The following is a 27,768-nucleotide window of genomic DNA, read 5'->3' as shown; positions in this document are numbered from 1 at the left end:
ATCCCTAATTGCAAAAGTGTTGCTGGTGCACAATTCGTGCACAAACTGACCTCTCGATTATATCCAATAAATGTTAGTGGAATTCATGTCGGGCGATCTGGGTGGCCTAATAATTCGCTCGAATTGTCCAGAATGTTCATCAAAAGCCGGCCAGTGTGGCCGAGCGGCTCTAGAAGCTTCAGTCTGGAACCGCGCGACTGCTTCAGTTGCAGGATCGAATCCTGCCTCGGGCATGGATGTGTGTGATGTCCTTAGGTTAGTTAGGTTTAAGTAGTTCTAAGTTCTAGGGGACTGATGACCTCAGCAGTTAAGTCCCATAGTGCTCAGAGCCATTTTTTGTACTCCAAACCAATCGTGAAGAACTTTGGGCCAGTGACATGGCGCATTGTCATCCATAAAAAATCCGTTACTGTTTAGGAACATGAAGTCCATGAATGACTGCAAATGGTCTCCAAGCAGCCGAACATAACCATTTCCAGTCAACGGTCGGTTCAGTTGGACCAGAAGACTCGGTCCATTCCACGTAAACACAGCCCCCCATCAACATGGAAGTACAATTAGCTTGCACAGCGCCTTGTTGACAACTTTGGTCCATGCCTTCATCGGATATGCACCACTCTCAATCCCTAACATTAGCTCTTACCACCTGAAATCGAGGGTTTTCTGACTAGGCCACGTTTTTTCTGTCATCTGGGTTCCAACCGATGTGGTCACGAGCGCTGCAGGAGATGTCATGCTGTATGCAAAGACACTCGCATCCGTCGTCTGCTGCCGTAGCCTATTAATGCCAAATTTCGCTGCTTTGTCATGACATACACGTTCGTCGTACGTCCACTATTGATTTGTGCATTTATTTCAAGCTGTGTTGACTGTCTGTTAGCACTGAAACACTATGCAAACGCCACTGCTCTCGGTCGTTAACTGAAGGCTGTCGCCTACTGCGTTTTCCTTGGTGAGTGGTAATGCCCGAAATTTGGTATTCTCGGCACAGTCTTGCCTTTGTGGGTCTTGGAATACTGAAATGGAATGTCCCGTGTGTCTATCTCCAACTACCTTTCCGCGTTCATAGTCTGTTAAGTCCTGTCTTGCGGCAATAATCACGTCTGAAACCTTTTCACTTGAATCACCTGAGTACAAATGGCATCTCCGCCATTGCAATGCCATTTTATGCCTTCTGCACGCGGTACTACCGCCCTCTGTGTTCGTGCATATCGCTATCTCGTGACTTTTGTCACCACAATGTATACCAAACATGTTTAAGAATTGTCTTGCTAAGAGTGCACCATGAAGTAACTTCGTTACTACGCGATTATTCCGGATAGTTTATTTTGTTTGGTTCAGACTGTTAAAATCATAGGGCTTAAATGTTTCACAATCATGTCAGAATTCAGTACTACCCTGCACGCTTAGTGAACGAGCATTCATAAAATTTTATGTGTACAGACTGAAGCGGCTGCGAAAATTTGTTCCCAAGTCAGGAATCGAACCTGGGTCTCCTGCTAACTAGGTAGGTGCGTCAGGCACTAAGTCGCCTTGGCACAGCGATTAACGCAACTGCAACGTTTACCCTGGCATGCCACTCTCCTCAACGCAAATTCTCACTGCTGCCCCAGTCTACTTTAACTCCCCCTTACATACGAACAAAATTGCAGAGGCCCTCTATGTTCTGGAATAGCACCTCAGCATAGAACGTAAATGGGGCATCTAGCCCGTAACCCTGGAACATGTACTTATACAAACGAAATGACACAGTTTCAGCGACTTTACAGGTTTCATAGAGATATAATTTTATGTATACAGACTGAAGTGGTGAGTGAAAATTTGTACCAAGTCTGGGAATCGAATCTGGGTCTTCCACTTGCTAGGCAGACATGTTAGCCACTAAGACGCCTTAGTGCAGTGTGGAGGAGCAAGACATGTCAGGGAAATCCGTGCAGTTGTGTGAAGCACTGTGCCAAGGTGGTTTAGTGGTTAACACAACTGCCTAGTAAGCAAAGATCCAGGTTCCAGTTCCGGCCTTGCTACAAATTTTCACTTCCCATTTCAGTATATATACATAATATCATATCTGTATGAGACCAGTAAAGTCTCTGAAACTACGTGATTTCATTTGTAAGTATAAAATGGCGGATCACGTCAACATTTTTGGTCCGAGAAGGCCAGAGTAAATTCCTTGAAGTAGAAAGTTAAGATCCCCATTTCATGCGGTTGGCTCTAAAAATAGTGTAGTACCCTGTGCTAAATCTCAGAGTTAAGTGCTGTTGCGCTTGAGCTGAAATTCGACTTCAGAATTACAGTGCATCTGCATCTACGTATATGCATTCAAACCACTGCGCAGTGCATGACAGTGGGTACTTAGAATGGTACAACATGTTAGGGTTTCTTCCAGTTCCGTTCACGTGTGGAGCGTGGGAAGAATGATTGTTTAAATGTCTCTGTAATTAATCTAATTTTGTCCTGATGATCCTTTGCGAGTTTTACATAGGGGGTTGTATCATATTCCTAGAGTCAACATTTAGAGCCAATTCTTGGAACTTTGTAAGTAGGTTTTGTCGGGATGCTTTACATCTATCTTCAAGAGTGCCATTTCAGCATATCTCTGTCACTCTCACGTACAAACAGACCTAAGGCCATTTGTGTCACCTTTCTATATTTGCGTTCATTGTCTTCTGTTAGTCCTATTTGGTATGCATGCCACACAATCGAGCAATAATCCAAAATGGGGATCAAGGGATTTATAATGAATCTCCATTGTATGCTGACTGCATTTCCTTTGTATTCCGCCAATGCACCAAAGTCTGCCACCTACCTTACCTACGACCGAACCTATTTGGTCATTCAATTTTACATCCCTACTAATTGTTACACCCTGTTGTTTGTACTAGTCGAATGTTTCCAAAACTAACGCTTTTACTTTTATGAAGATTTAAAACAAGTCGTCAAAATTGTAATCACCTTGACTAACAAGGCTCCTAGCACACACCTCTGGGGCAAGTCTCAGGTTACTTTTAATTCTGTCGATGGCTTTCCATCCAAGATAACATGGTGTGCTTGCAGGCACACATCCGAGTTTTTTCTATTGTATGCACATTATTTTGTCGATCAGCCCAGTACTTATTTTCATGTGTTGTGAGTTTTGCTGTTATGTGCACTTGCTGGTTGGACTCCCACCAGAGTGGCTGGAGTCTAGGCAGCGAGTGCATATAACAGCAAAATTCGTGATACGTGAAGATGACGACTAGGTAGGTCGTCGAAATATTGTGCGTATAATGGAAACAACTCGACTGTGTGTGCAGAACCACACTTTTAATCAAATACGCCGAGAAAACCAGAAATCACATAACAAGCTAAGTCCTCCCCACCAAAATATCCTCAATCCTGTCACAAATTTTGTTTAATACGGTACTCCACATAATAGTACCTTTTTAATAATCGTTGTTTTAATGGCGTGATCAAGGTGGAAATGCCTCGCTCTCCCTCTGGCCTGAATACAGGTGCTTCCAGCCACTTATAAGGGGACACAGAGTTTGATGTGCCATCTGAATCAAGAGGATGTTTATACATGGTGTTCTATTGTTACAGTAGCTGAAAAACAGGCATTGCCAGGGCACTCATTTTCCAATTATCTATTAGCAACGAAAACAAACATTGAACTGTATTTTTAGTGTAATATCAAAAAATTTCATTTCCTTGTATTTCTGAAAACATATTTGACATTACGAAGCAGTCGTAGAAGGAAATATGCATAACGTACAAATGCATAAGCACAGTATCCAAATTAGACAGTTTCCGCCCAAAGGGCGAAGCTGCTTCCCATCTCTATGACTTGTTTTCGCATGCAGCTGTTTGCGCTTCGCACCTGAGAGCTGTCAAAAATGCAGTCTTAAGCTGACTCGATTCTGGGAATGTCTTCGTAGTAAAGAATAAATGTATTAAAACTTTACCTATGATGCCGCAGTTTTTCACGCATCTCAGAGTTTATGACGTCATATATCCTGTCCTAATGTGTGGTACCATGATATAATGTTGTAGGTGGATTTAGTGTCATATGTAGGTATGGTCTGGGAGATTTTGTAGCACAAGAGCAATAAATTTAAACATCATGCATGATGCGGCAGTTTTTCACGCATCTGATTGTTTATGATGCCATATCTACTGAACTATAGTCGGCAGGTGGTTCTTAACACCACAGCGATCGTTGACAGACAATAAAAGATACGTGTACTAAGTTTGGTTGAATTCGCTCCAGTGATTTAGGAGGAGATGTGGAACATACATACATGCATACATACTTTTCTATAATATGTAAGAATGCTAGCCTGCAATGAGTGGATAACCGGGAACAAATGAAATTATGAAACCTTTCACACTAACTGGTCTCAAGTGATTTCTAGGAGTGTTAGTTGCCATAAAAAGTGCTGTCTTCATATTATTTACTGATATTTTGGCTACCGTTCGTCATAATGCTACGAAAATGACATACAGTGTGTAGTTAGTATTACAATCTGCCTCCAGTTGTGGCTTTTGATCGTTATCGCCATATGATAACACAGTTTTTATGAACACAATTGCAAGAATTGAATATGTAACGCATGTAGTTCCACCAGGAGAGGGAAAGCACGCCACACTACCGTTGAACATCAAGGTAGCTTAGAATAAGAGTCCCTGCTTGTCTCATCTCTCGCAATGGCGATCAGTACTGGCCACCGAATTTGACACCATGTCAAATCTCGTGTTTATATGATCAATCCACGAACCATCCCTGAACCCAAAGCGCCATTGGTAAAAATGTAAGCGAAACTTTGCTCTCTTATAGTCGAGAATTTTGTGGATGTCTGCAGACGAAGCTGGGTGGAACACATTTGCCTGTTTCATGTTTAATCTCAGTCTTTGTGTTCCGTATTGACTATTGACATAATAATACTAGTGGTTTTCAAATAAAGTATGTGTTTTATTATTAAATTAAATATTGCATTCTTTATGGAACACCCAATACATAATATGTAACACTTAACATCTATGAATAAAAAGATATCATCAACAGGCAAATACTGCTGCAAAATCCATTTCGTACCTTAAACGGCCGAGAAAAATTCGTACTGCCCAAAATTTTTTGTTGATAACTAGAAAATGGACAGTAATTTCTGATGGATTCTTGTCCGATCGAAAACGATGGAAACAGTTCTTGAGTTTATTGAGAGCCTTCACGTATGTTTCTGATATGATGATTGACACTCTTGGCATCACATCCACGAGAATGACGCCATCACAATCCCAGGAGATTGTCACCGTGACATTTCCGGTAGAGGAGGTTGTCCCCCTACCCCCCTCCCCCCCCAACCGCCAATGAACCATGGACCTTGCTGTTGGTGGGGAGGCTTGCGTGCCTCAACGATACAGATAGCCGTACCATAGGTGCAACCACAACAGAGGGGTATCTGTTGAGAGGACAGACAAACGTGTGGTTCACGAAGCCGGGCAGCAGCCTTTTCAGTAGTTACAGGGGCAACAGTCTGGATGATTGACTGATCTGGCCCTGTAACACTAAACAAAACGGCCTTGCTGTTGTGGTACTGCGAACGGCTGAAAGCAAGGGGAAACTACAGCCGTAATTTTTCCCCAGGGCATTCAGCTTTACTGTATGATTAAATGATGATGGCGTCCTCTTGGGTAAAATATTCCGGAGGTAAAATAGTCCCCCATTCGGATCTCCGGGTGGGGACTACTCAAGAGGACGTTGTTATCAAGAGAAGAAAACTGGCGTTCTACGGATCGGAGCGTGGAAAGTCAGATCCCTTTATCAGGCAGGTAGGTTAGAAAATTTAGAAAGGGAAATGGATAGGTGAAAGTAAGATATAGTGGGAATTAGTGAAGTTCGGTGGCAGGAGGAAGAGGCTTTCGGTCAGGTGAATACCGGGTTATAAATACAAAATCAAATGGGGGTAATGCAGGAGTAGGTTTAATAATAAATAAAAAAATAGGAGTGTGGGTAAGCTACGACAAACAGCATAGTGAACACATTAGTGTGCCCAAGATAGCCACGAAGCCCACGCCTACTACAGTAGTACAAGTTTATATGTCAAATACCTCTGGAGATGATGACGAAATTGAAGAAATGTGTGATGAGATAAAAGAAATTATTCAGGTAGTGAAGGGAGTTGAAAATTTAATAGTCTTGGGTGACTGGAATTCGACAGTAGGAAAAGGAAGAGAAGGAAACGTAGTAGGTGAATATGGATTGGGGCTAAGAAATGAAAGAGGAAGCCACTAGGTAGAACTTTGCACAGAGCATAACTTAATCATAGCTAACACTCGGTTCAAGAATCATGAAAGAAGGTTGCATACATGGAATAACCCCGGAGATACTAAAAGGTTTCAGATAGATATATAATGGTAAGACAGAGATTTAGGAACCAGATTTTGAATTGTAAGACATTTTCAGGGCAGATGTGGACTCTGACCACAATCTACTGGTTATGAACTGTAGATTATAACTGAAGAAACTGCAAAAAGATGTGAATTTAAGGTGATGGGACCTGAATAAACTGAAAGAACCTGAGGTTGTTGAGAGTTTCAGGGAGAACATAAGGGAAGAATCGACAGGAATGGGGGAAAGAAGTACAGTAGAAGAGGAATGGGCTGCTTTAGGGAATGAAATGGCGAAAGCAGCTGAGGATCAAGTAGGTAAAAAGACGAGGGCTAGTAGAAATCATTGGGTAACAGAAGAGATACTGAATTTAATTGATGAAAGGATAAATTACAAAAATTCAGTAAGAGAAGCAGGCAAAAAGGAATACAAACGTCTCAAAAATGAGATCGACAGTAAGTGCAAAATCGCTAAGCAGGGATGGCTAGAGGACAAATGTAAGGATGTAGAGGCTTATCTAACGAGGGGTAAGATAGATACTGGTTACAGGAAAATTAGAGAGACCTTTGGAGAAAAGAGATCCACTTGCATGAATATCAAGAGCTCAGATGGAAACCCAGTTCTAAGCAAAGAAGGGAAAGCAGAAAGGTGCTAGGAGTATATACAGGATCTATACAACTGCGATGTACTTGAGCGCATAATTATGGAAATGGAAGAGGATGTAGATGAAGATGAAATGGGAGATATGATACTGCGTGAAGAGTTTGATAGAGCACTGAAAGACCTGAGTTGAAACAAGGCCCCGGGAGTAGACCAAATTCCATTTGAACTACTGACAGCCTTGGGAGAACCATGCCTAACAAAACTCTACCATCTGGTGAGCAAGCTGTATGAGACAAGCGAAATTCCCTCAGAGTTCAAGAACAATATAATAATTCCAGTCCCAAAGAAAGCAGGTGTTGACAGATGTGAAAATTACCTAACTATCAGTTTAATAAGTCACAGTTGCAAAATACTAATGCGAATTCCTCACACACGAATGGAAAAACTGGTAGTAGCCGACCTCGGGGAAGATCAGTTTGGATTCGGTAGAAATGTTTTAACACGTGAGGCAATACTGACCCTACGACTTATCTTCGAAGCTAGATTAAGGAAAGGCAAACCTACGTTTCTAGCATTTGTAGACTTAGAGAAAGCTTTTGACAATGTTGACTGGAATACTCTCTTTCAAATTCTGAAGGTGGCAGGGGTCACGTACAGGGAGCGAAAGGCTATTTACAATTTGTACAGAAACCAGGTGGCAGTTATAAGAGTCGAGGGACATGAAAGGGAAGCAGTGGTTGGGAAGGGAGTGAGACAGGGTTGTAGCCTCTCCACGATGCTATTCAATTTGTATATTGAGCACGCAGTAAAGGAAACAAAAGAAAAGTTCGAAGTAGGTATGAAAATCCATGGAGAAGAAATAAAAACTTTGAGGTTTGCCGATGACATTGTAATTCTGTCAGAGACAACAAAGGACTTGGAAGAGCTGTTGAACGGAATGGACAGTGTCTTGAAAGGAGGGTATAAGATGAACATCAACAAAAGCAAAACGAGGATAATGGAATGTAGACGAATTAAGTCGGGTGATGCTGAGGGAATTAGATTAGGAAATGAGACACTTCAAGGAGTAAAGGAGTTTTGCTATTTGGGGAGCAAAATAACTGATGATGGTCGAAGTAGAGAGGATATAAAATGTAGAGTAGCAATGGCAAGGAAAGAGTTTCTGACGAAAAGAAATTTGCTAACATCGTGTATAGATTTGTCGGGAAGTCATTTCTGAAGGTATTTGTATGGGTATAGCCATGTATGGAAGTGAAACATGGACGATAAATACTTTAGACAAGAAGAGAATAGAAGCTTTCGAAATGTGGTGCTACAGAAGAATGCTGGAGATTAGATGGGTAGATCACATAACTAATCAGGAGGTGTTAAATAGGATTAGGGACATGAGAAGAAGTTTGTGGCGCAACTTGACTAGAAGAAGGGATCGATTGGTAGGTCATGTTCTGAGGCATGAAGGGATCACCAATTTATTATTTGAGGGCAGCGTGAAGGTAAAAATCGTAGAGAGAGACCATGAGATAAATACACTAAGCAGATTCAGAAGGATGTAGGCTGCAGTAGGTACTGGGAGATGAAGAAGCTTGCACAGGATAGACTAGCATGGAGAGCCGCATCAAACCAGTCTCAGGACTGAAGACCACAACAACAACAACAACAACAACAACAACAATACTACTGTTTACTAAACTAGCTTCAAGATGGTGCACAACTTATTTTCACATATATGTTTTTGGCACCTTTTCTTTTCAGCAGTGAGTTTAGTGCTGGATTGTGGTTTCCCGAGATTGTTTTCCTGGCGTGTGTTAGGTGCGGCATCCCGCGCTACACCGCTGTGTGCCTGTTGGATTGGTCGTAGGCGACAGTGCATCACTTTAAGGAATCTGTATAACACAGTATTTTGGAATGGAGCGTTTCGTATTTAAGAAATAATGACTGATTATTAATTATACCCAAATAACAAATGTGTCAATAATGAATAACTTAGTAAACAGAGCACTATTTTCTATGTATCTTACACAAATTTGACTGGCATATAGTCAATACTTGCGTAAATGAGACAAATGTTCCAGAACTGTGTTTCAATCTGGAAAATGAAGTTTCTAATGGAAAAAGAAATGATGACTAACTATTTCTAAACAATGGCAGTATAACTAACGGCAGGAACATTTGTGATAGGTGTGGTTTTCTTATGGACATACTGGGGTATCATCTTTTTGGCAAGTTTTGACTATCACTTTTATGATACCATTCCTTACATTGGCTGCAATCATGAAAGTTGCTTTTCTCTATTTCTCGGACGTTGCAGGTCCCGTATACGATGATATTGAAAACTTCTCAGATTTCAATTAGCCATTGTTGCTGCCAATTATGAATCGATTGCACTTATGAACTTGAGGGCGGTATTCCAAGAAACTGGGTTAGGGATTCATAGGGAAAAATGAAGTGACGGAAAAAAATCGCAACACCAAAAACACTTCCCCAGCGAAGTGTTGTAGGTCCGCTGTTGATTTCTATCTACATAAATGATCTTTTGGATTGGGTGGATAGTAACGTGCGACTGTTTGCGGATGATGCTGTGGTGTACGGGAAGGTATCGTCGTTGAGTCACTGTAGGAGGATAGAAGATGGCTCGGACAAGATTTGTGATTGATGTAAAGAATGGTAGCTAACTCTAAATATAGATAAATGTAAAATAATTTAAAGGAATAGGAAAAAGAATCCCGTAATGGTTGAATACTCCATTAGTAGTGTAGCGCTTGACACAGTCACGTCGATTAAATATTTGAGCGTAACACTGCACAGTGATATGAAGCGGGACAAGCATGTAATGGCAGTTGTGGAGAAGGCGGATAGTCGTCTTCAGTTCATTGGTAGAATTTTGGGAAGATGTGGTTCATCTGTAAAGGAGACCGCTTATAAAACACGAGTACGACCTATTCTTGAGTACTGCTCGAGCGTTTGGGATCCCTATCAGGTCGGATTGAGGGAGGACATATAAGCAATTCAGAGGCGGGCAGCTAGATTTGTTACTGGTAGGTTTGATTATCACGCGAGTGTTACGGAAATGCTTCAAGAATTCGGGTGGGAGTCTAGAGGAAAGGAAGCATTCTTTTCGTGAATCGCTACTGAGGAAATTTAGAGAACGAGCATTTGAGGCTGACTGCAGTACAATTTTACTGCCGCCAACTTACATTTTGCGGAAAAACCACAAATATAAGATAAGAGAGATTAGGGCTCGTACAGAGGCATATAGGCAGTCATTTTTCCCTCGTTCTGTTTGGGAGTGGAACAGGGAGAGAAGATACTAGTTGTGGTACGAGGTACCCTCCACCACGCACCGTATCGTGGATTGCGAAGTATGTATGTAGATGTAGATGTAGATGTAGATGAAGTTGTGCGACATAAACAAACGTTTGACAGATTATGTCTATTCAAATTTCACGACCGAGAGAGGTGGCTCAGTGGACCCGCTTTCTGGACGACGACGGTTCAAACCAGCGTCCGACTATTTTGATTTACGTTTTCCGTGATTTCTCTAAATCGCTTCAGGCAAATGCCGGGATGTTTAGCTTTGAGATTGGACGTAGTGAGTTGATGTTAGCCGAGAACGCCTTTAAGGTGCCAAAGATGTCATTATCAACACCTCACTGACCCTGAACGAGGTCGTGTAACAGGGCTACGAGAATCTGGATGTTCCTTTGATGATATTGTAGAAAGACTTGGGAGGATTGTACCCATTGTACATGACTGCTGACAACGGTGGTCACGATAAAGTACGCTCGCAAGAAGACTGGGCTCCAGACGGCAACGTACCACTACCGAGCGGGAAGACCGTCGTGTTCGGCGTTTGGCTCTGGCGCGTCGCACTTCATCTGCAGCAGCAATTAGAGCAGCGGTTCTCACCACAATGACACAACAGATTGTTACAAATTGGTTACCTCAAGAACAGCTAAAAGCTAGACGTCCTGTAGCGTGCATTCCACCGACCCTAAACCACCGCCATTTGAGATGTCAGTTGTGTCAAGCGAGAGCCCATTGGAAGGCAGGGTGGAGGTCTGTTGTGTTTTCTGGTGAAAGTTGTTTCAGCCTCAGTGCCAATGATGGTGATTCGACCTGTTGTGCTGCCACTGACGAACAGCATTCCAGGGGGTGTTTTCCAGGAGGATAACGCACGCCCACATACCGCTATTGTAATCCAACATGCTCTAAGGAGTATCGATATGTTGTCTCGGCCTGCTCGATTACCAGATCTGTCTCCAATCAATAACGTATGGGACATTATCGGACGACAACTCGAGCATCATCCACAACCAGTGTCCACCGTTCGGGTATTGACTGACCAAGTGCAACAGGCGTGGAATTCCATCGCACAAACTGACATCTGGCACCCTTACTACACAATGCCTGCAAGTTTGCATTCTTGCGTTCAACATTGTGGCGGTTAAGCCTGTTATTACTGTTCCAGAATTTCACATTTGCAATGCCTTATCTCGCATTTACGTTGAACTGTGATCTTGCAATGGTAATCACTTAAATATGTTATCTAGAGAAATGTGTTCCCGAATTTCATTACTCTACATTAATTATTTTTCGGTACTGTGATTTTTTCTTTTCTTTTTTGGCCAGTAGATCGTAGAGTCCTTCGTTTTAGCTGATAGCCGTGTGGTCTCAGGCGCCTTTCAAAGCAGTGCGTTCAATTAACAATATAAATATTGCAAACTTTAGGGAAAGCCTACAGCAGCTAGACTGGGATGAAGTGTATAAGGAACCCGATGCAAACTTGAAATATAACTTATTTCACAATACATTTTAAGGGTATTTGAAAATTGTTTTCCCAAGGAAATAGTTAAACATAATTCCAAGAAAACATATAAAAAACCTTGGCTAACTAAATTAATAAGAATATCTTGAAACCGTAAAAGAGAACTGTATCTAACAGCAAGAGGGAGTACTGACCCCGAAATTGTTCAATATTATAAAAACTATTGTGTGGTACTAAGAAAAGTTATTGAAAAGTCCAGAAGCATGTGTATCATGTCTGAGATCAGTAACTCTGACAATAAAATTAAAGCAATTTGGAATATTATTGAAAGGGAAACAGGGCAACCAAGAGCACAGGAAGACTTTAGTGCAATAAAACTGAATGACAAGTGCACTAACAAACAATCAGAAATTGAAAATATTTTGAATAATCATTTTTTAAAAGTTGTGGAGAAAATAGGATCTCGATCTTCACTAGAAGAGGCAAGGCTATTAATAGAAGAGGCCATACCTGCGCAGTTTGAAACAACTGTAATTCCACCAACCTCTCCCTCTGAAATCAGTAAAATAATAAACTCACTGAAAAGTAAAAGCTCTTACGGAATTGATGGCATTTCCAGCAAGATACTTAAAGCTTCTTCCCCACAGATAAGTAGGATTCTCAGCCACGTATGTAACAGCTCTTTGGAGCAGCGTGTTTTCCCTGATAGACTGAAATATGCCATTGTAAAACCATTGCATAAAAAGGGGGATACGTCGGATGTCAACAACTACCGCCCAATCTCTCTTCTGACAGCTCTATCAAAAATTTTTGAGAAAGTAATGTATTCAAGAGTAGCCTCCCATTTTTGTAAAAATAAAGTACTAACAAAATGTCAGTTTGGTTTTCAGAAAGGCTTTTCAACAGAAAATGCTATATATGCTTTCACTGATCAAATATTAAATGCTCTGAATAACCGGACATCACCCATTGGTATTTTTTGTGATCTCTCAAAGGCCTTTGATTGTGTAAATCATGGAATTCTTTTAGATAAGCTAAATCATTATGGTTTGAGTGGGGCAGTGCACAAATGGTTTAATTCATACTTAACTGGAAGAATGCAGAAAGTTGAAATAAGTGGTTAGTGTAATGTTAAAACAACAGCTGATTCCTCAAACTGGGGTGCTATCAAGCACGGGGTCCCACAGGGTTCGGTCTTAGGTCCTTTACTGTTCTTGATATACATTAATGACTTACCATTCCACATTGATGAAGATGCAAAGTTAGTTCTTTTTGCTGATGATACAAGTATAGTAATAACATCCAAAAACCAAGAACTAAGTGATGTAATTGTAAATGATGTTTTTCACAAAATTATTGAGTGGTTCTCAGCAAACGGACTCTCTTTAAATTTTGATAAAACACAGTATATACAGTTCCGTACAGTAAATGGCACAACTCCAGTAATAAATATAGAATTTGAACAGAAGTCTGTAGCTAAGGTAGAATTTTCAAAATTTTTAGGTGTGTCCATTGATGAGAGGTTAAACTGGAAGCAACACACTGATGGTCTGCTGAAACGTCTGAGTTCAGCTACGTATGCTATTAGGGTTATTGCAAATTTTGGTGATAAGAATCTCAGTAAATTAGCTTACTATGCCTACTTTCATTCACTGCTTTCGTATGGCATCATATTCTGGGGTAATTCATCGTTGAATAGAAAAGTATTCATTGCACAAAAACGTGTAATCAGAATAATTGCTGGAGCCCACCCATAGCCATCCTGCAGACATCTATTTAAGGATCTAGGGATCCTCACAGTAACCTCACAGTATATATATTCCCTTATGAAATTTGTTGATAATAATCCAACCCAATTCAAAACTAATAGCAGTGTGCATACCTATAACACCAGGAAAAAGGATGATCTTCACTATGCAGGGTTAAATCTGACTTTGGCACAGAAAGGGGTAAATTATGCTGCCACAAAAGTCTTTGGGCACCTACCAAACAGCATCAAAAGCCTGACAGATAGCCATCTAACATTTAAAAATAAATTAAAAGAATTTCTAGATGACAACTCCTTCTACTCATTGGCTGAATTTTTAGATATAAACTAAGTAAAAAAAAATTTAATCATTAGTGTCATGCAATATTTTGTGTAATGTAATTTCTTGTACAGACATCTTTTGTTAACCTGACACGTTCCACATCATTACGAAGTGTCGTATTCATGATCTATGGAACAAGTATTAATCTAATCTAATCTAATCTAAACGGTTCGCGTCGCTCCTCCCGTCGGAGGTTCGAATGCTCCCTCGGGCATGGGTGTGTGTGTTGTCCTTGAAGTTACATTAAATAGTGTGTAAGCCTAGGGACCGGTAACTTCAGCAGTCTGGTCCCATAGGAACCTACCCCAAATTTACACAAATGACCTACTAAACAAGTGCCGAAACGGCTGGCCTTGTCTGAGGCCTTACTCTTATCATTGATTCGAGCGGTGACGCTGAGTGTTAGTGCTTACCACGAAGACGCCTTTTTTATGCATGTTGCTTCCTAACATGTCGTGGTAAAATTGCTTCGTCCACGGTCCTAAGTTATAACCAATTTCTGGATGTTCACCCCTGTTCCAGTCTCCTTAGTGCCATATTGTGTGGCACGGTGTATAGTGACTTTTACCTGTATGAAAATTATCGAGTTTTATCACAAGAGGTTTCGAATTTATCATTGAGTGACAAATTTCAGGTCAGCGCCGTTTCAGGGCAAAAATCACTTTATATCTTGTACTTAATCATTTCTTTCGTTAAACATCCACACAAGCACTACGTTAAGCTTTCAACCAACATGACGTTATTTATTGTGTTTTTTCCATCAGTTCACTGTGTCTAGCAAGGCGCGATCATAGACTTTTTAGCTAAAAGTTAAGGAATATCTTAGGCATTTTACCAGTTGTCGTTTCTCAAATGTCAGTACAACTAATGTTTGACGTTTATGTAACAGGTTATTCTCTTCAGAAGAATCCACCGTTGCTGAACAGTGGCGAAAGCATCCAGTTGAGATTTTGGGTGGCGGGAGAGGGGCGAAATGACGGGGGGGGGGGGGGAGGAGGGGGCTGCTGCATTATGCTAAAGATGCATCAGAGCGTCTTGTAATTCTAATCCTAACCCAGATTTGTATATACGTTTAATCATTTATTTATCTCAAGGAATCTGCTTACGGGGGTTTTGGAATACGATAATGTAAGCCTGTCATGCCCCGTAAATATATACAGCATCTCAAGAGGTGAGGTTCAACTAAACTCGCAGAAAAATATCTTATGAGAAACGTGGGACTGAATAGGGGACATTTGACTACCACGACACATCTTATAGTTCCGTTGCGTTCTACGTAGATTATGTCCGGCTGCCGTGCTTAATTGTCCAGACAACATCAAAGAAGTCACAGTCACAACCTTGTGATAAAATTACGTGTCCTGCACCTCGTGCAATCGCAACGTCGCATAAACAGTATTATGTTGTCTGAGGAAATGGGAAATTAAGTTGTCGATACCAATGCGAAGTACAAAGAAATATGGCTGATCCGTATGCAGAGCTACACCACCATCTGGGGGTGCAAATTTGTGCAAAATGGAACAAAAACTTGCGTATTTCTTACCACCATGAGGGACGACACAATCTGTAAATATGCACGAACATACCGTTACGATCGCTGTACGATTCTAGAGGGTATAACGGAATTTTCTAGTGATACTGTTTATCCTTCGTTTCCGTCGTGGAAAATTTAGATAGGTTCATCATCGATTGCAGTGGGTAGAAATAGCTTCGTGTGAGTGTGGCTGAAGGGCGACGCCAACCAAATCATCATAGGCTGTCCTCTGAGATCAGAAGAAACAACCAATTTGCGAGGGCGATCCAAATGAAATCCTTAAGAGAGCCATAAAATTCCTAAACGTTGTACCATTGGTTTGGAAGCTGTCAGAAGTTATCCTTGCATCTCGACAAATGATGAGCAGTTAGTAGCCTGTTTCTGTATCATAGAAAAGAAAACTGTGCCATTATAAAGGTGGCCAACACCTTATCGACGTGCACCGCTTGCAACAGCAATGTGAGAAACCTCGTTGAGTGGTGAAGCTGTTAAACACGTGGAAATATATCGCAGGATGGAAGTACAGTACGGTTTTCATGTTTTCCCCTGCAGCAAGTGTACGAGTGGTGTAGAAAGTGTAAAAGAGGAGAAATTTTTATGTAAGATGTTCCACGGCCAGTTCAGGGACACAGCACAGTAACGAACGAATACATTACCGCTGTTGTGAAGGAAAACTGTAAACTAATTTAAACTAATTAGTCGCTGTTTTGGATATTAGTGCTGGTTAGCACATCATTTGTCTACGAAGTGCTGCAAACAATACAACGTGCGCAACGGTGGCGCCACGTCAGTTGACTGTTGAACTGAAAGATCGTTGCATCGGTACCTGTGAGGAACTTTTGCGTCGTTTCCAGATCGAAAGTAATGGGCTCGTGGACAGAATTGTTACGTGAAACCTGAGCACACTATCACCAAACTGAAAATACCGATCACGGATTGGTGTCGTACCTTTTCGCCAAATAAAAAGAATGCGCACTTAACCATTGCTTCTCATCAATTTCAGCGACTGAGTACAACTGAGTGTTGTACGCAGCTGATGGTACTGTCTGAATATGACCTAAGACTAGGCCGAAGCCGGCCATTTTAATAAAATAACATCGCGATCCAGCCTATTTTTTCATTGATTTTATATTGCTCATAAGATCTCTGTTTCCCAAAAATGTTACCAAAAATTTTGAATTCTGAAAGTAATTTCTGGAGTATTCGAAAGGCGTGTATCATGCCGCTTTATTTACATTAATGAACTAATCGACAACGTCTGAATCCGCCTGAGACTGTTTTCAGTAGCGTAGTTGTGTGTAAGAAGGTAACAATAAGAGAAGAGCTGCAGATGATTGATGAGTGGGGCAGGAGCTGAACGTAAATAAATGTAAGACACTGCGCGCACATAATAAAAGAAATCCACTACTGTACAATTACAATATTGGCGACAAATGAATGGAAACAGTATCTACCGTAAAATACGTAGGGGTAACCATTTGGAGCGACCTAAAGTGGATAACCATATAAAAACAAACAGTACGAAAAGCGGATGCCAGTCTGAGATTAATTGGTAGAATGTTAAGGAAACGCCATTCATCCACAAAAGAAGTGCCTTGGAAAAGACATTTGAGACCGATTATCAGTCTGGGGCAATTACCATTTAGCATTAATATGACAGAGAAGATCTAATGGGGAGCCAGGCATGAGGGAAACCGACCGGTTAAAACACATACCGGTTGTTTAGTTCTGAGTAACCGGTATTTGTTTCGTCTCGGCTATAACGTGTATTTTTATTTTTTATTAATAGCCGAGTAAATATCCGAAATATCAATTAGCCATATCAGCAGTGCTAAAATTTTTTATTTTTAAATAAACCTTTCTTAAAAGGGGAGTAATTTTTGTTCGTGAAATTTATATTGGTTTGAAATATTGCGTTAGTATAGAAAATGCGAACAGTAACCAGTGCTATTTCGGTAATAATGCCGACAGAAGCGAGCCAGAAACACAGAGCGTAAGAATTGGTACAGCATTGCTGAGACAATAATGTCCGTGTTGTCGTGTGTTCTGGCTTAACGTATGCACGTACATGCAGTGTGCAAGACTTGCCACAACCTGATCTATTCGGTAGCTTCTCGCTATCGGCGACGGGCATCCGTCGTATTGCAGAATGGCACCAACACTAGTCTGTAAATACTTTAACCAAGTTACGTAGCAATGGAGTACAAAGCTTCATTTGCTTTTAAAGATGAAATATTTGTCTGACATTTCTATGAAATAATAAACTATGAAGGAAGTTATGGTAACAATAATAAATTAAAAACCCTTTTACACCCTTTTTAATGCGAGCACATAATTCTACGTCTTCCACTCTTATTATTACCTCTTGGTTCTTGTACATATCGTATATTGTCTGTCGTTCCCTATTTTCCTGGCAATCTCGCACCATTTTATATTTTCGAATGCATTTCCCAAATCGACATATCCTCCGAATGTCCCTTGATTTTTGTAAAGTCTTGCTTCCACTATGAAGTGCAACGTCAGAACCACCTCTCTGGAGGCTTTGCTTTTCTAAGGTCAAACTAACCGTCATCTAACAGATTTTCAGTTTTCTTTTCTATTCTTCTGTACACTACTCTTGCTAACAATTTGGATGTACGAACTGTTACGCTGATTGTAGTCCTCGCACTTCACTGTCGCTGCCATCTTCGGGAAAGTGTGGATGATATTATTTCGATAGGCTGACGGTATGTGTCTGGGCTCAGATTCTACAAACCAAACTGATTAGTCGTATGGTTGCCACCATCCGTCATTGATTTTGAATTTCTATAGCAATGTTATCTAAACATTGCACCATATTAGACTGCAAGTGTACCATATATCTGCTAAACTCTCACGCTAATATTTCATCCCCTTCGTCTTCCATATTAACTACCAATTCTTCTTCTATCACGTCATCAGACAGTTATTTCCCCTTGCAGAGCACTTCATTGCACACCTTCCACGTATGCACTCTCTCCTATTCCGTTTAACAGTAGGTTTACTCTTGCGTTCTGATGTTCACACCTTTACTTTTAATTTCACCAATGTTGTTTTGGGTTTTCTGTATATTCAATCAAGTCCTTACGATGACCATTTCTTTTTCGATTTTTTCTCGTTTTTCCGTAGTCATTTAGCCTTGGCTTTGCTGCACTTCCTGTTTATTTCATTAACTAGCAACTTACACTGTCGTATTCCCAACATTACAGAACATCTTTTTAGTCCCTTCTCTCGTCGATCAATCGAGGCGCTGAGCACAGTGAAGATGTAACGCCCGACGTCCACGATTTTGAGATTTTAGCATGTATGCCTGCTCCTGACATCTGTCGACCTTATAGTGAAACAGCTTTATCCATGCTGTAGGCCCACATTGTATACATGAACAATCAAGACAAACTGTCTTACCGATTTCTCTGGTACTGGTTTTCACATGGTCCCAAAGCGCAATACATAATTTTGTTTCTCTGTTGTGTCCAATAGTTATCTGGGATTGCCAACATAATTCAGTGTCTACATCATTTATGTAGTGGTAGTAGTATTAGTAGTAGTAGTAGTAGTAGTACTTCGTAATCGGAGGTATATCTGTAGTTTTAGTTGAACCTCAGACCACAGAACGTGCTTAATGGAAAATGATGGTAACGAGGACCATGAAGCATCGTAGTAAGACACAACTGTATGCGTGGTGCAATTAGTATGTGTTCCTTATATTCTGATTCTAGTTTCACATTAATGACAAACTTTACAACTGAAAAAAGACACTATTGTCACTAGGAGATATATGGAAATTTTGTGAATTTACATTAAACATAAATGTAGGCACTGAGAAGCAGAAGGGCCTAAAGCACACCATCGTCGGGCCCATATAGAAAGGAATGTCAGAGAGATCGGTTAGACAGATTTTAGTGAATGTTCACGTGTACAGTGTGGGTCTATAGCACAGGCAGACCTAACTCACCACAGGATCAAAATATGTCAGGAGGATGTGTACAAGCCACAATCTCAAAATCAACGATGGTGTGCATTAGGACTTTATGTGTCTCAGCGCTTCATACAATCCTAAATATTAATTGTTATTTTATATCAAAGTGGGTATATTATTTTTTCATATGAAATGTAGGAAATTGTGGCTTGGTTAAAAAAAAGGTCAAACCTACGAGACTGGCATTTTTTCTAAAAATTTGATTTTCACAAATATCTATTTTTCTTAAAAGTCTGTGTACTTGTTTTGGGCTCTTATGGTTCTCAGTGCCTCAACTGAATTATTTCTTCTGTTACCCAAGGATGACACCACTTATTAGAGATATCTGTTTCTCGTAGACTGAATTGTTTTGGTATTCATCATAGCATTATCTACAGCAAACTTGATTCCGTGCTTCAGTAGCCCACTTCTCTCCACGTCGATTCTTTTTGACGATACTCTTAAATTTAGGTTTGTTGTTCAGCGTTATTAAACAGTAATCTCTAGCTATAGCTGCTCGTGAGTACTCCTTTTAATCCATTTTCCGAATTCGGAATATATATTAGCTCAGTCACTAGTATTACATTTATGGCAAATCATTATCATCATACAGTTATATCTTCATCATCATCTTTTTCTTCATCATCTTCTTTTTCTTTTCTTCTTCTTCATCACCACCACCACCATCCCTTTGAAATCTAAGGCCAGATAAAGGTCTCCTCATGTGTTATGGTTCTCAACTATACGCATTCCTTTTGCCCTTTCATCTTTTGTGATAGTATTTACGTACATTCTACTTTCTTAGTCTTTTCTTATATAAAGGACTCCAGTAAAGAACTTGTATACTAAATGTCTAGCCAAGTTCATTCTGTTTCCATTGCTGTCGTAAATATGCTACCCATGAGAAGTCACTACAAAAGGAGGCGGTGGTATTGTGTTGTTAATAGATAAGCAGCAACAGCAAAATGGGTGGCTCAGAAGAGCTTCGTGACTTCGAAGATGCACTAATAAGGGGATATCACTCGAGTAACAAATCAACCAGAGACATATCACCCCAGCTATAGCTGACCAACGCAACTGTCGGTGATGTGATTGTCAAGTGGAAGCGCCAAGAAAAAAAACCTTAGCTAAACCAAGACCAGGCAGACCCCATGTATTGACAGACAGGGACTGCCCAGCATTGCGAAGGGCGGTTGTTAAAAGCCGCATGAAATCAGTAGAAGGAATCACTCATGAATTCCAAAGTCTGGCCAGCACACTGACTGTGCTTATGGTTTTAAAAGAATGGCGTAAAGTGGTCATTAACTCCTCATAAGGCACACATTTCTGTAGTCGATGATAAGCCACACTTGAGGTGGTGTACAGAGCGACCCCACTAGATAATGGATGACTGGAAACGAGTGATTTGGAGTCATGAATCACGATATACCATGTGACAACCCGATGGAAGGGTTTGGGTTTGGCGAATACCTGGAGAACACTATCTGGCATCATGTGTAGAGCGAACAGTGAAGTATGGGGAAAGTGGTGTTACGGCATGGAGTGTGGGGGCTGTTATTCATGGTTAGGGCGTGATACGCTTGTTGCTCTGAAGAAAACGCAAAATGTGGAAGGATATCATCATGTTTTATGTGCAAAAGAGGAAACGTTCTGAGGCGATGATAGTATCAGAATGACAATGCACTCTGTTACAAAGCAGCATCTGTGTGGCAATGGTTTATGGACACAAACATTCCAGAAATGGTAGACCTGGCCAGAGTTCCGACCTGAACGGAACGGAAGAACTTTGAATGAGCTGGAACGTCAAATTCGCTCTAGACTCCGGCTTTCCAACATCACTAGCTTCTCTGGTTTCGGTTATTGAGGATTTTACAAGTAATAACAGTTCACACAAAGAAACAAATATCGCACTTCTCTTCCGTTTCCTTTACTTCCTGTTCGTTGCCCTCAGAAAAATACAAGAACGTGTTTGAAATTCCAATATCTATCTATTTACTTCTAATGAACTAGCTCTCCCTTATCGCATCTTTTCCATCCAACATCTGATGTCATGTAATCAGAATAAGCATCAATGTAAATGTTGTAGCTGTCACTGCCAAATGTACATGTTGGCAAGTGGTGGAAGAATGTTGGACGTGGATGGAAGCTGACAGGATGCGCCATATTAAATATGATCTTCAAGTGTTTCATTATTCCCAGTTACAGTGCCGCGTTCCTCTCCGTTTGTGTCGCAGGGTCCTGTGTGGCCGAGGACGCCACTTCGCTATCTGGAAAACAGCTTGGTGCGGAAGGGCTACCTCAGCGACCCGTGAAAAGTACTGCGGTGTCCCAGCCATGTACAGCCGCGGAGTTTTGATGTCATCAGGATGCGCCGGTAGATGACTCAGCGGCCTTTGTCTCGATTGCCTCAGCACTACTCGTTGGGAGGGACAGAGAGGCCTAGTGCGTGCTTCTTCTCCGTCATGGTTAAGATCGTGGGCGACAACAGGCGCCTGCAATTCGACAGCCAAATCTGCGGCTCTCGCCTCTGGATGTCTCCGGCGTGTGTTGGGAGCCAACAAGACTGTCCGTGGTAGCGAGCTGCCGAGTGGCCCGCCGCTGGCTGGCTGCAGACCCCACGTTGGCCTCGGATGGTCGAATCAGCTACTCGCTGTGGACTGGAGTGCTGGCGCACCGTCTGCTGCTGCGTGTAGCTGGTGGTGTGAGACGCCCCACCATCGAGGAGAGCTGCCACACTTGAATGCCCCTCGTTAGAAAACGGGCAGCTATTTATACACAGCTGTGAACCTCTGTTTTGCTAACGCACCGCTTCGAGTCACGTACTTATAACACCTAGATTGGGCAAGTGGGCCACTTGTGCCTGTAGCTTGCGCCATGCAAACTGCTGCGTTTACGCTTTTCAGCGGTTCGACGGCCCTGTGGCCTCCATTCTACTTCGCAACTGCTGGTCAGCGTAACTTACTGTCAACAGGCCTGCGCTTGGCTGTAACTTGTGCACTCAGAAATATTGCACTGAATCTAACTTTCGTATCTTAAACGGTGGTGCCAATACAATGTGATCAAACTGACTGCACCATTGCGCATTTGACTCCGCTTATCTGCCCCTTTATTCTGTCCGCCAGAAATCTCAGAGATTCCTCCAGATCCATTTCAACCTGTTGATCCTATGATGTAAGCAATGGCTCCTCGAATCTATCCAATACCCAACCAGTTTTACTATAAACAATCTCAACTGTAAGTGAACGTGAAACACCCACCTAATTTCCGAATTATATGTACGCTTTTAACCGTACAAAATTTATAATTTTTTTTTTACTGTCACGATTTCTGCCGTAAGCCATTATGAAGTACGATAATGTTGGTTTCAATTAGAGTTTGTAAAGTGATGTCACCGTCAAGATCTATTGAACTGGGTGTCCCAGTGTGTAGATAAACATAAAGTCACCGAAATGAATGGCAGACAGGTAAGAAATGTATTTTCAAACTATAAAACAAGTGAGCCACAAATGGACATTATCACGGTAGTTACATATGTGAATTCCGTGAATATAAGAATCTGAAGTAAGAGGAAGAGGGAAATTTATATACAGGCCAAAGTAAGTCAAGATACAACACTAGTTGCATACTACAAAAAGTACTGCAGGATTTTAAGGAAAGTCATGAGAAGGTCCAGAAGTCTGCAAGTGCTAATAAAAATAAATAACGTTGATAATAAGATTCAAACTATATGGGATATTGACAAACGAGGGACAAGACAACAAATCAGTGTACATTATACCGTAACAGTTACACTAAATGACAATTTTGTGACTGATAATTCACAAATTGCAAGTACTTTCAACAATGACGTTCTAAATATAGCAACTACAAGTAGCACCAGCGACCTTTATTGAAATTAACAGAATTCTTAAAATTCTGAAAGATGACAGATCATGTGATGCTGATGGCATTGTGAAAAGTTGTTCCAAATGGTTCAAATGGCTCTGAGCACTACGGGACTTGACTTCTGAGGTCATCAGTCCTCTAGGACTTAAAACTACTTAAACCTAACTAACCTAAGGCAGGATTCGAACCTGCGACCGTAGCGGTCGCGCTGTTCCAAACTGTAGCGCCTAGAACCGCTCTGCCACTCTGGCCGGCAACGTTGGGTAAGCTAGAGGGTAATGGAGGGGCGACACTATTAGTAAAGAACACCATCAATTACAAATAAAGAAAACGAAACTTAAATGTTCAAATGACAAACTGAGGTAGCTGCATAAATAGAAACCCCGGAGAGAAATTACAGTATTATGTCCATATTCAGATAATCTATGAAAGAAGGAAGGGACATTGGCGTATAACGTGTTATCGACATTGATGTCATTAGAGACGGAGCACAAGCTCGAAGTGGGTCAAGGATGCAAGATGGGAAAGGAAACCTGCCGTGCCCTTTTCAAGGGAACCGTCCCGGAATTCGCGTGGAGAGATTTAGCGAAATCACAGAAAATATAATCTGGATTTCCGGACGCGGATTTAAACCTTCGTTCACCTGAATGTGAGTCCAGTGTACTAACAATTGCGCTCGATGAACCCCCTAAGACCATGATCAGTAGCAATATCTGGCATCAACTGTTCATTAAACTCCATCGACTGTCCGCTATTTATGGAGACTTTTAGTTCTCATTACTGCTATGAACGACCCAGAAACGTGTTGCCTTTGTAATGCAGCTGAAGATCTAGATTAGCTTATTGTGAGTGTTGGCTCTCTAACAATTGTACTCGCTCTCAAATGACTGCCTACTGGGGACTTGAGTCCGGTGTCACTCGACATTAACAAAATTTGGAAATTGAAGGTCTTATGATGTTCCATGCGATCATACCACATCCCCACTAAAGTAGTATTGAGCGTCGAGCTAAGTATGGGGAATAGATATTATTCGAACTGTCCATGGAAAATACTGAATACCTGGTAGAAGAAATACCCAAAAGTAATGCATGAAGTACTCTGGAAACAAACTCTTGTATGGACACCAAGGTAAGCTTACGACTTTCTTATGTTTGGCATACGTCTAGCGAGAAGAAATTTAATAGTCTAGCGGAAAATAGTTGTATTCTCTGAAACCGCCAGTTTTCCGTTGGGACTGACTGTTTCAAATCTTTGACTTATCGAAGGTTAGCCTAGTACTATATCTTAGGGAACAAACGCTAGAGCGATAATAGAGAACACTAGACACAGACACTAGGAGACTTATTAAGGAAACAAAAAAGGCGCGGTTCACCTACTGTAATAGCTTGAATAATATTACAGAGACCTAGAGGACAGATCGATCTCAGAAATATATTAATGTGTTTGGTTCTCCAGTATTGTATCCAGTATGATTATAAGAAATCGTCACAAAAGTCGTTCCTCCGTCTTATCCTGACGTCGCATAGCTTTTCCACATTAGACAGATTAGAATAATCCTCTATTAGCTCCATTCAATTGACATTTCACTGGCTTAGAATAACCTCCAAGGCCACGAGTTTCTATTCCAACGTTGCTGTATTCCGACTCTTCTATCTGCTCCTTCAGTTTGCGCGCAGCCTTTAAAATCACTCTGTATACGAAAGCTTACCTTAAAGTCCAATTTATTGATTACCAAAGAAAAATTCATAGCGGATGTTCTTGACAAATTCTCTACACTACTGAGAAAAGAATATAAGATATGTCGTCCAAACGTTTCCGAAACTTCCATATTTATTTACTCGACAAAAGTGATGTATTTACAACAGATTAAACAATTTTCACAAGGCAGACAATGATGCATTTAAAAAAAAAATTCTTTGTCTGTTATTTTCTTGTAATCGTAGCTTTCAAATAAAGTAGAAAATTATTTTCCTCTGTAAATAGATCTCGCATTTACACTGTTGAAAGAATTTTCTTGAAAAACGTGTATCCAAGCACGTCTTGTTTGTCTACAATGCAGGCCTTTTCTTTATTCAGATATTGTAAAACGTAAATAATTTCCCGATTTCAGGTATTTCGTCTCTCTTGTGAAAGAACACTTCTACATTTAGCCTAAAAATGTAATGTGAAAGCCACTTTACGGGGTGTAGCGGAGGGTACCTTGTGTTCCAGTGTCAATTCCTCCTTTTTCTGTTCCAGCTGCATATGGTTCACGGGAACGACGATTGCTGGTAACCCTCTGTATGGGCTTGAATCTCTTTAGTTTCATCTTAATGATTTTCTAATGAGATAAACGTCGCAGGAGTCAATATAGTGTCTGACTATTCTAGGAACGTAGGCCTTCGTAATTTGAACGGTAGACCATACCGTAATGCAGACGCCTCTGCCATTAGAACTGACTGACCATATCCATGACGCTTTAGTACTTCCTAAATGAATCTGAAACGAAACGTGCTACGATTCTTTGGATCTCCTCATATTACTCTATTAATCAAAACTGGTACGGGTCCCAAACAGACGACCAGCATGTAAGTACTGCCCGAGCGAGTGTTTTATAAGCCACTTTCTTCGTTGATGGGCCACGTTTACTGAGGAGTCTTCCAATGTATCTCAGTGTGGCCTCCGCCTTACCCACGATTAATTTTATGTAGTCGTTCCCCTTCAGATCGCTCCGTATGCAAGCTTCTAGATGTTTAATACAAGAAACTGCTTCCAGTGATTCTTCTGCGATAGTGTAACGACACGAATGTCATACCTAGACATGCTGTAAAATTGGTTGTTTACTCAACCAGCCGATGATTTCAATTATTTATTTTTATTCATACGGCGCCCCCTTTCATTTTCACCTTGGGATTTGGCGTGTTCTTTCATCCGACCTCGTTGAACTGGAAGAGGTGGACGATAAGATCTTGTTCATTGCTTTTGGCCTCGCAGGTCACCAGTACTCACATCTTGAGATTTTTTTCTGTATAGGTGCTTAAAATACTGCTATTGAAAGCTAAGAAGTCAAACTGTTCAAGCTGTCGTGTCAGTATACAGGAACCTGTCTAGTCACGAGTGAAATGAGCAAAACATGGAGCTCATATTAAGTGTTTGGATAAGTATGCGCGAACATAAAACTTTGAAACTTCCTCTATGGGGTGACATGATATTTTCGAATAATCCTCTATGTCGTCTGAAGTGTGCTCAAGATTTTAGAATTCTACGCTCGGCACATTCAACTGATCACTGACGTCGCTGATCCATTGGCGAAGTGACTGGTGGCTGAAAAAAAAAATGGTTCAAATAGCTCTAAGCACTACGGGACTTATCACCTGAGGTCATCAGTCCCCTAGAACTTAGAACTACTTAAACCTAACCAATCTAAGGTCATCACACACATCCGTGTCCGAGGCAGGATTCGAACCTGCGATCGTACCGGTCGTGCGGTTCAAGACTGAAGTGCCTACAACCGCTCGGCCACACCGGCCGGCACAATAAACGCCAGTTACGGCTGATGCAGTGCCTTCTTTCACCAACAACTGCGGTCGCTGAACATTTCCAGGTTCCACATAGAGTCAGATTAAAAAAGCATCTGCATCTTATAAACAGCCGAAATGATTTCGACAAATGAACTCAGACCTCATGTTGAGTTCCCAGCGAACGTAATGATGGCAAGCTGTTTGGTGTGGTCTAGGCGACAGCATACCTGCTGTGTCGCGACAAGGGAGTGCCGCAATAAGAACAACTTATCTGCTTGACCCTGGCAGCCGCCAAGTGTCTGAAGCACCAGCCAGAGCAAGCGGCGGCATGAACTGTGCCGTGGTCATCTTTATTTCTTGCTCACTCTGTTCGTCCACGAGATACAGAGTCCTGTAGACGTAGGCGCCCAATTTGATGCTGATCTCCTTGACGTCAGGAACGCATTTATACAGTTCTGCAGTGAGCTTACCCAGTATCTGTTCAGGTTTGTGAATAGATTCAGGGCTCCCTTGCAGTTAGAAGTCAACACTTCGCTCTTATCGGAACAAAGTCGAAAGATGCGAAGGCAATTTCAGGAATAACCCAAGTGAGTGTAGTAGGACCGTACTATTTACACAATGTACAAAGGATATAGTGGGTAACTTCGGAATCTCTACGAGGCTGTTGACTGATGATGCAGTTGTCTGTAAGAGGGAAGGAGCGCTAGATGACTAACAAATTGCAAGAAGACCTGCAGACAATCGATGATTGATGTAGAAAGTGGCAGTTGACGCTGAAGAAAAATAAATATAACATAATGCGCACAAAAGGCGAAGTAATCTGCTTCTTTACAATTACACTTTTGGCAACAAATCACTGGGAATATTAACTACCTAGAAGTAAACATCCAGAAAGATCTAAAACAGAATGACCACATAAAAGAAATAGTGGGAAAAGCAGATGCCAGACAGACTCATTGGGTGAATCTTAAGAGAATGTAATTTATCCACGAAATGAGTGGCTTAGAAAACACCTGTTGGTCCGATTGTCGAGCATTGCTCGACAGG

At 41.3% G+C, this 27,768-nt stretch overlaps 1 protein-coding gene across 1 annotated transcript in view; it reads right to left on the bottom strand.

Annotated features, from left to right (window-relative positions):
• Positions 1-3,452: 3,452 nt before the first annotated feature.
• The window catches only part of LOC126336019 (uncharacterized), a 41,858-nt gene continuing 17,542 nt past the window's right edge, over positions 3,453-27,768 (bottom strand). The window contains exon 3 of the mRNA XM_049999497.1: positions 3,453-3,585. Coding sequence (XP_049855454.1) covers positions 3,453-3,585 — 133 coding nt within the window. The remainder of the gene's footprint in view (positions 3,586-27,768) is intronic.

Source organism: Schistocerca gregaria, chromosome 2 (genome assembly GCF_023897955.1).
Source record: "Schistocerca gregaria isolate iqSchGreg1 chromosome 2, iqSchGreg1.2, whole genome shotgun sequence".
Taxonomy (NCBI): Eukaryota; Metazoa; Arthropoda; class Insecta; order Orthoptera; family Acrididae; genus Schistocerca; species Schistocerca gregaria.
This window is presented reverse-complemented; position numbering and strand designations above follow the sequence as displayed.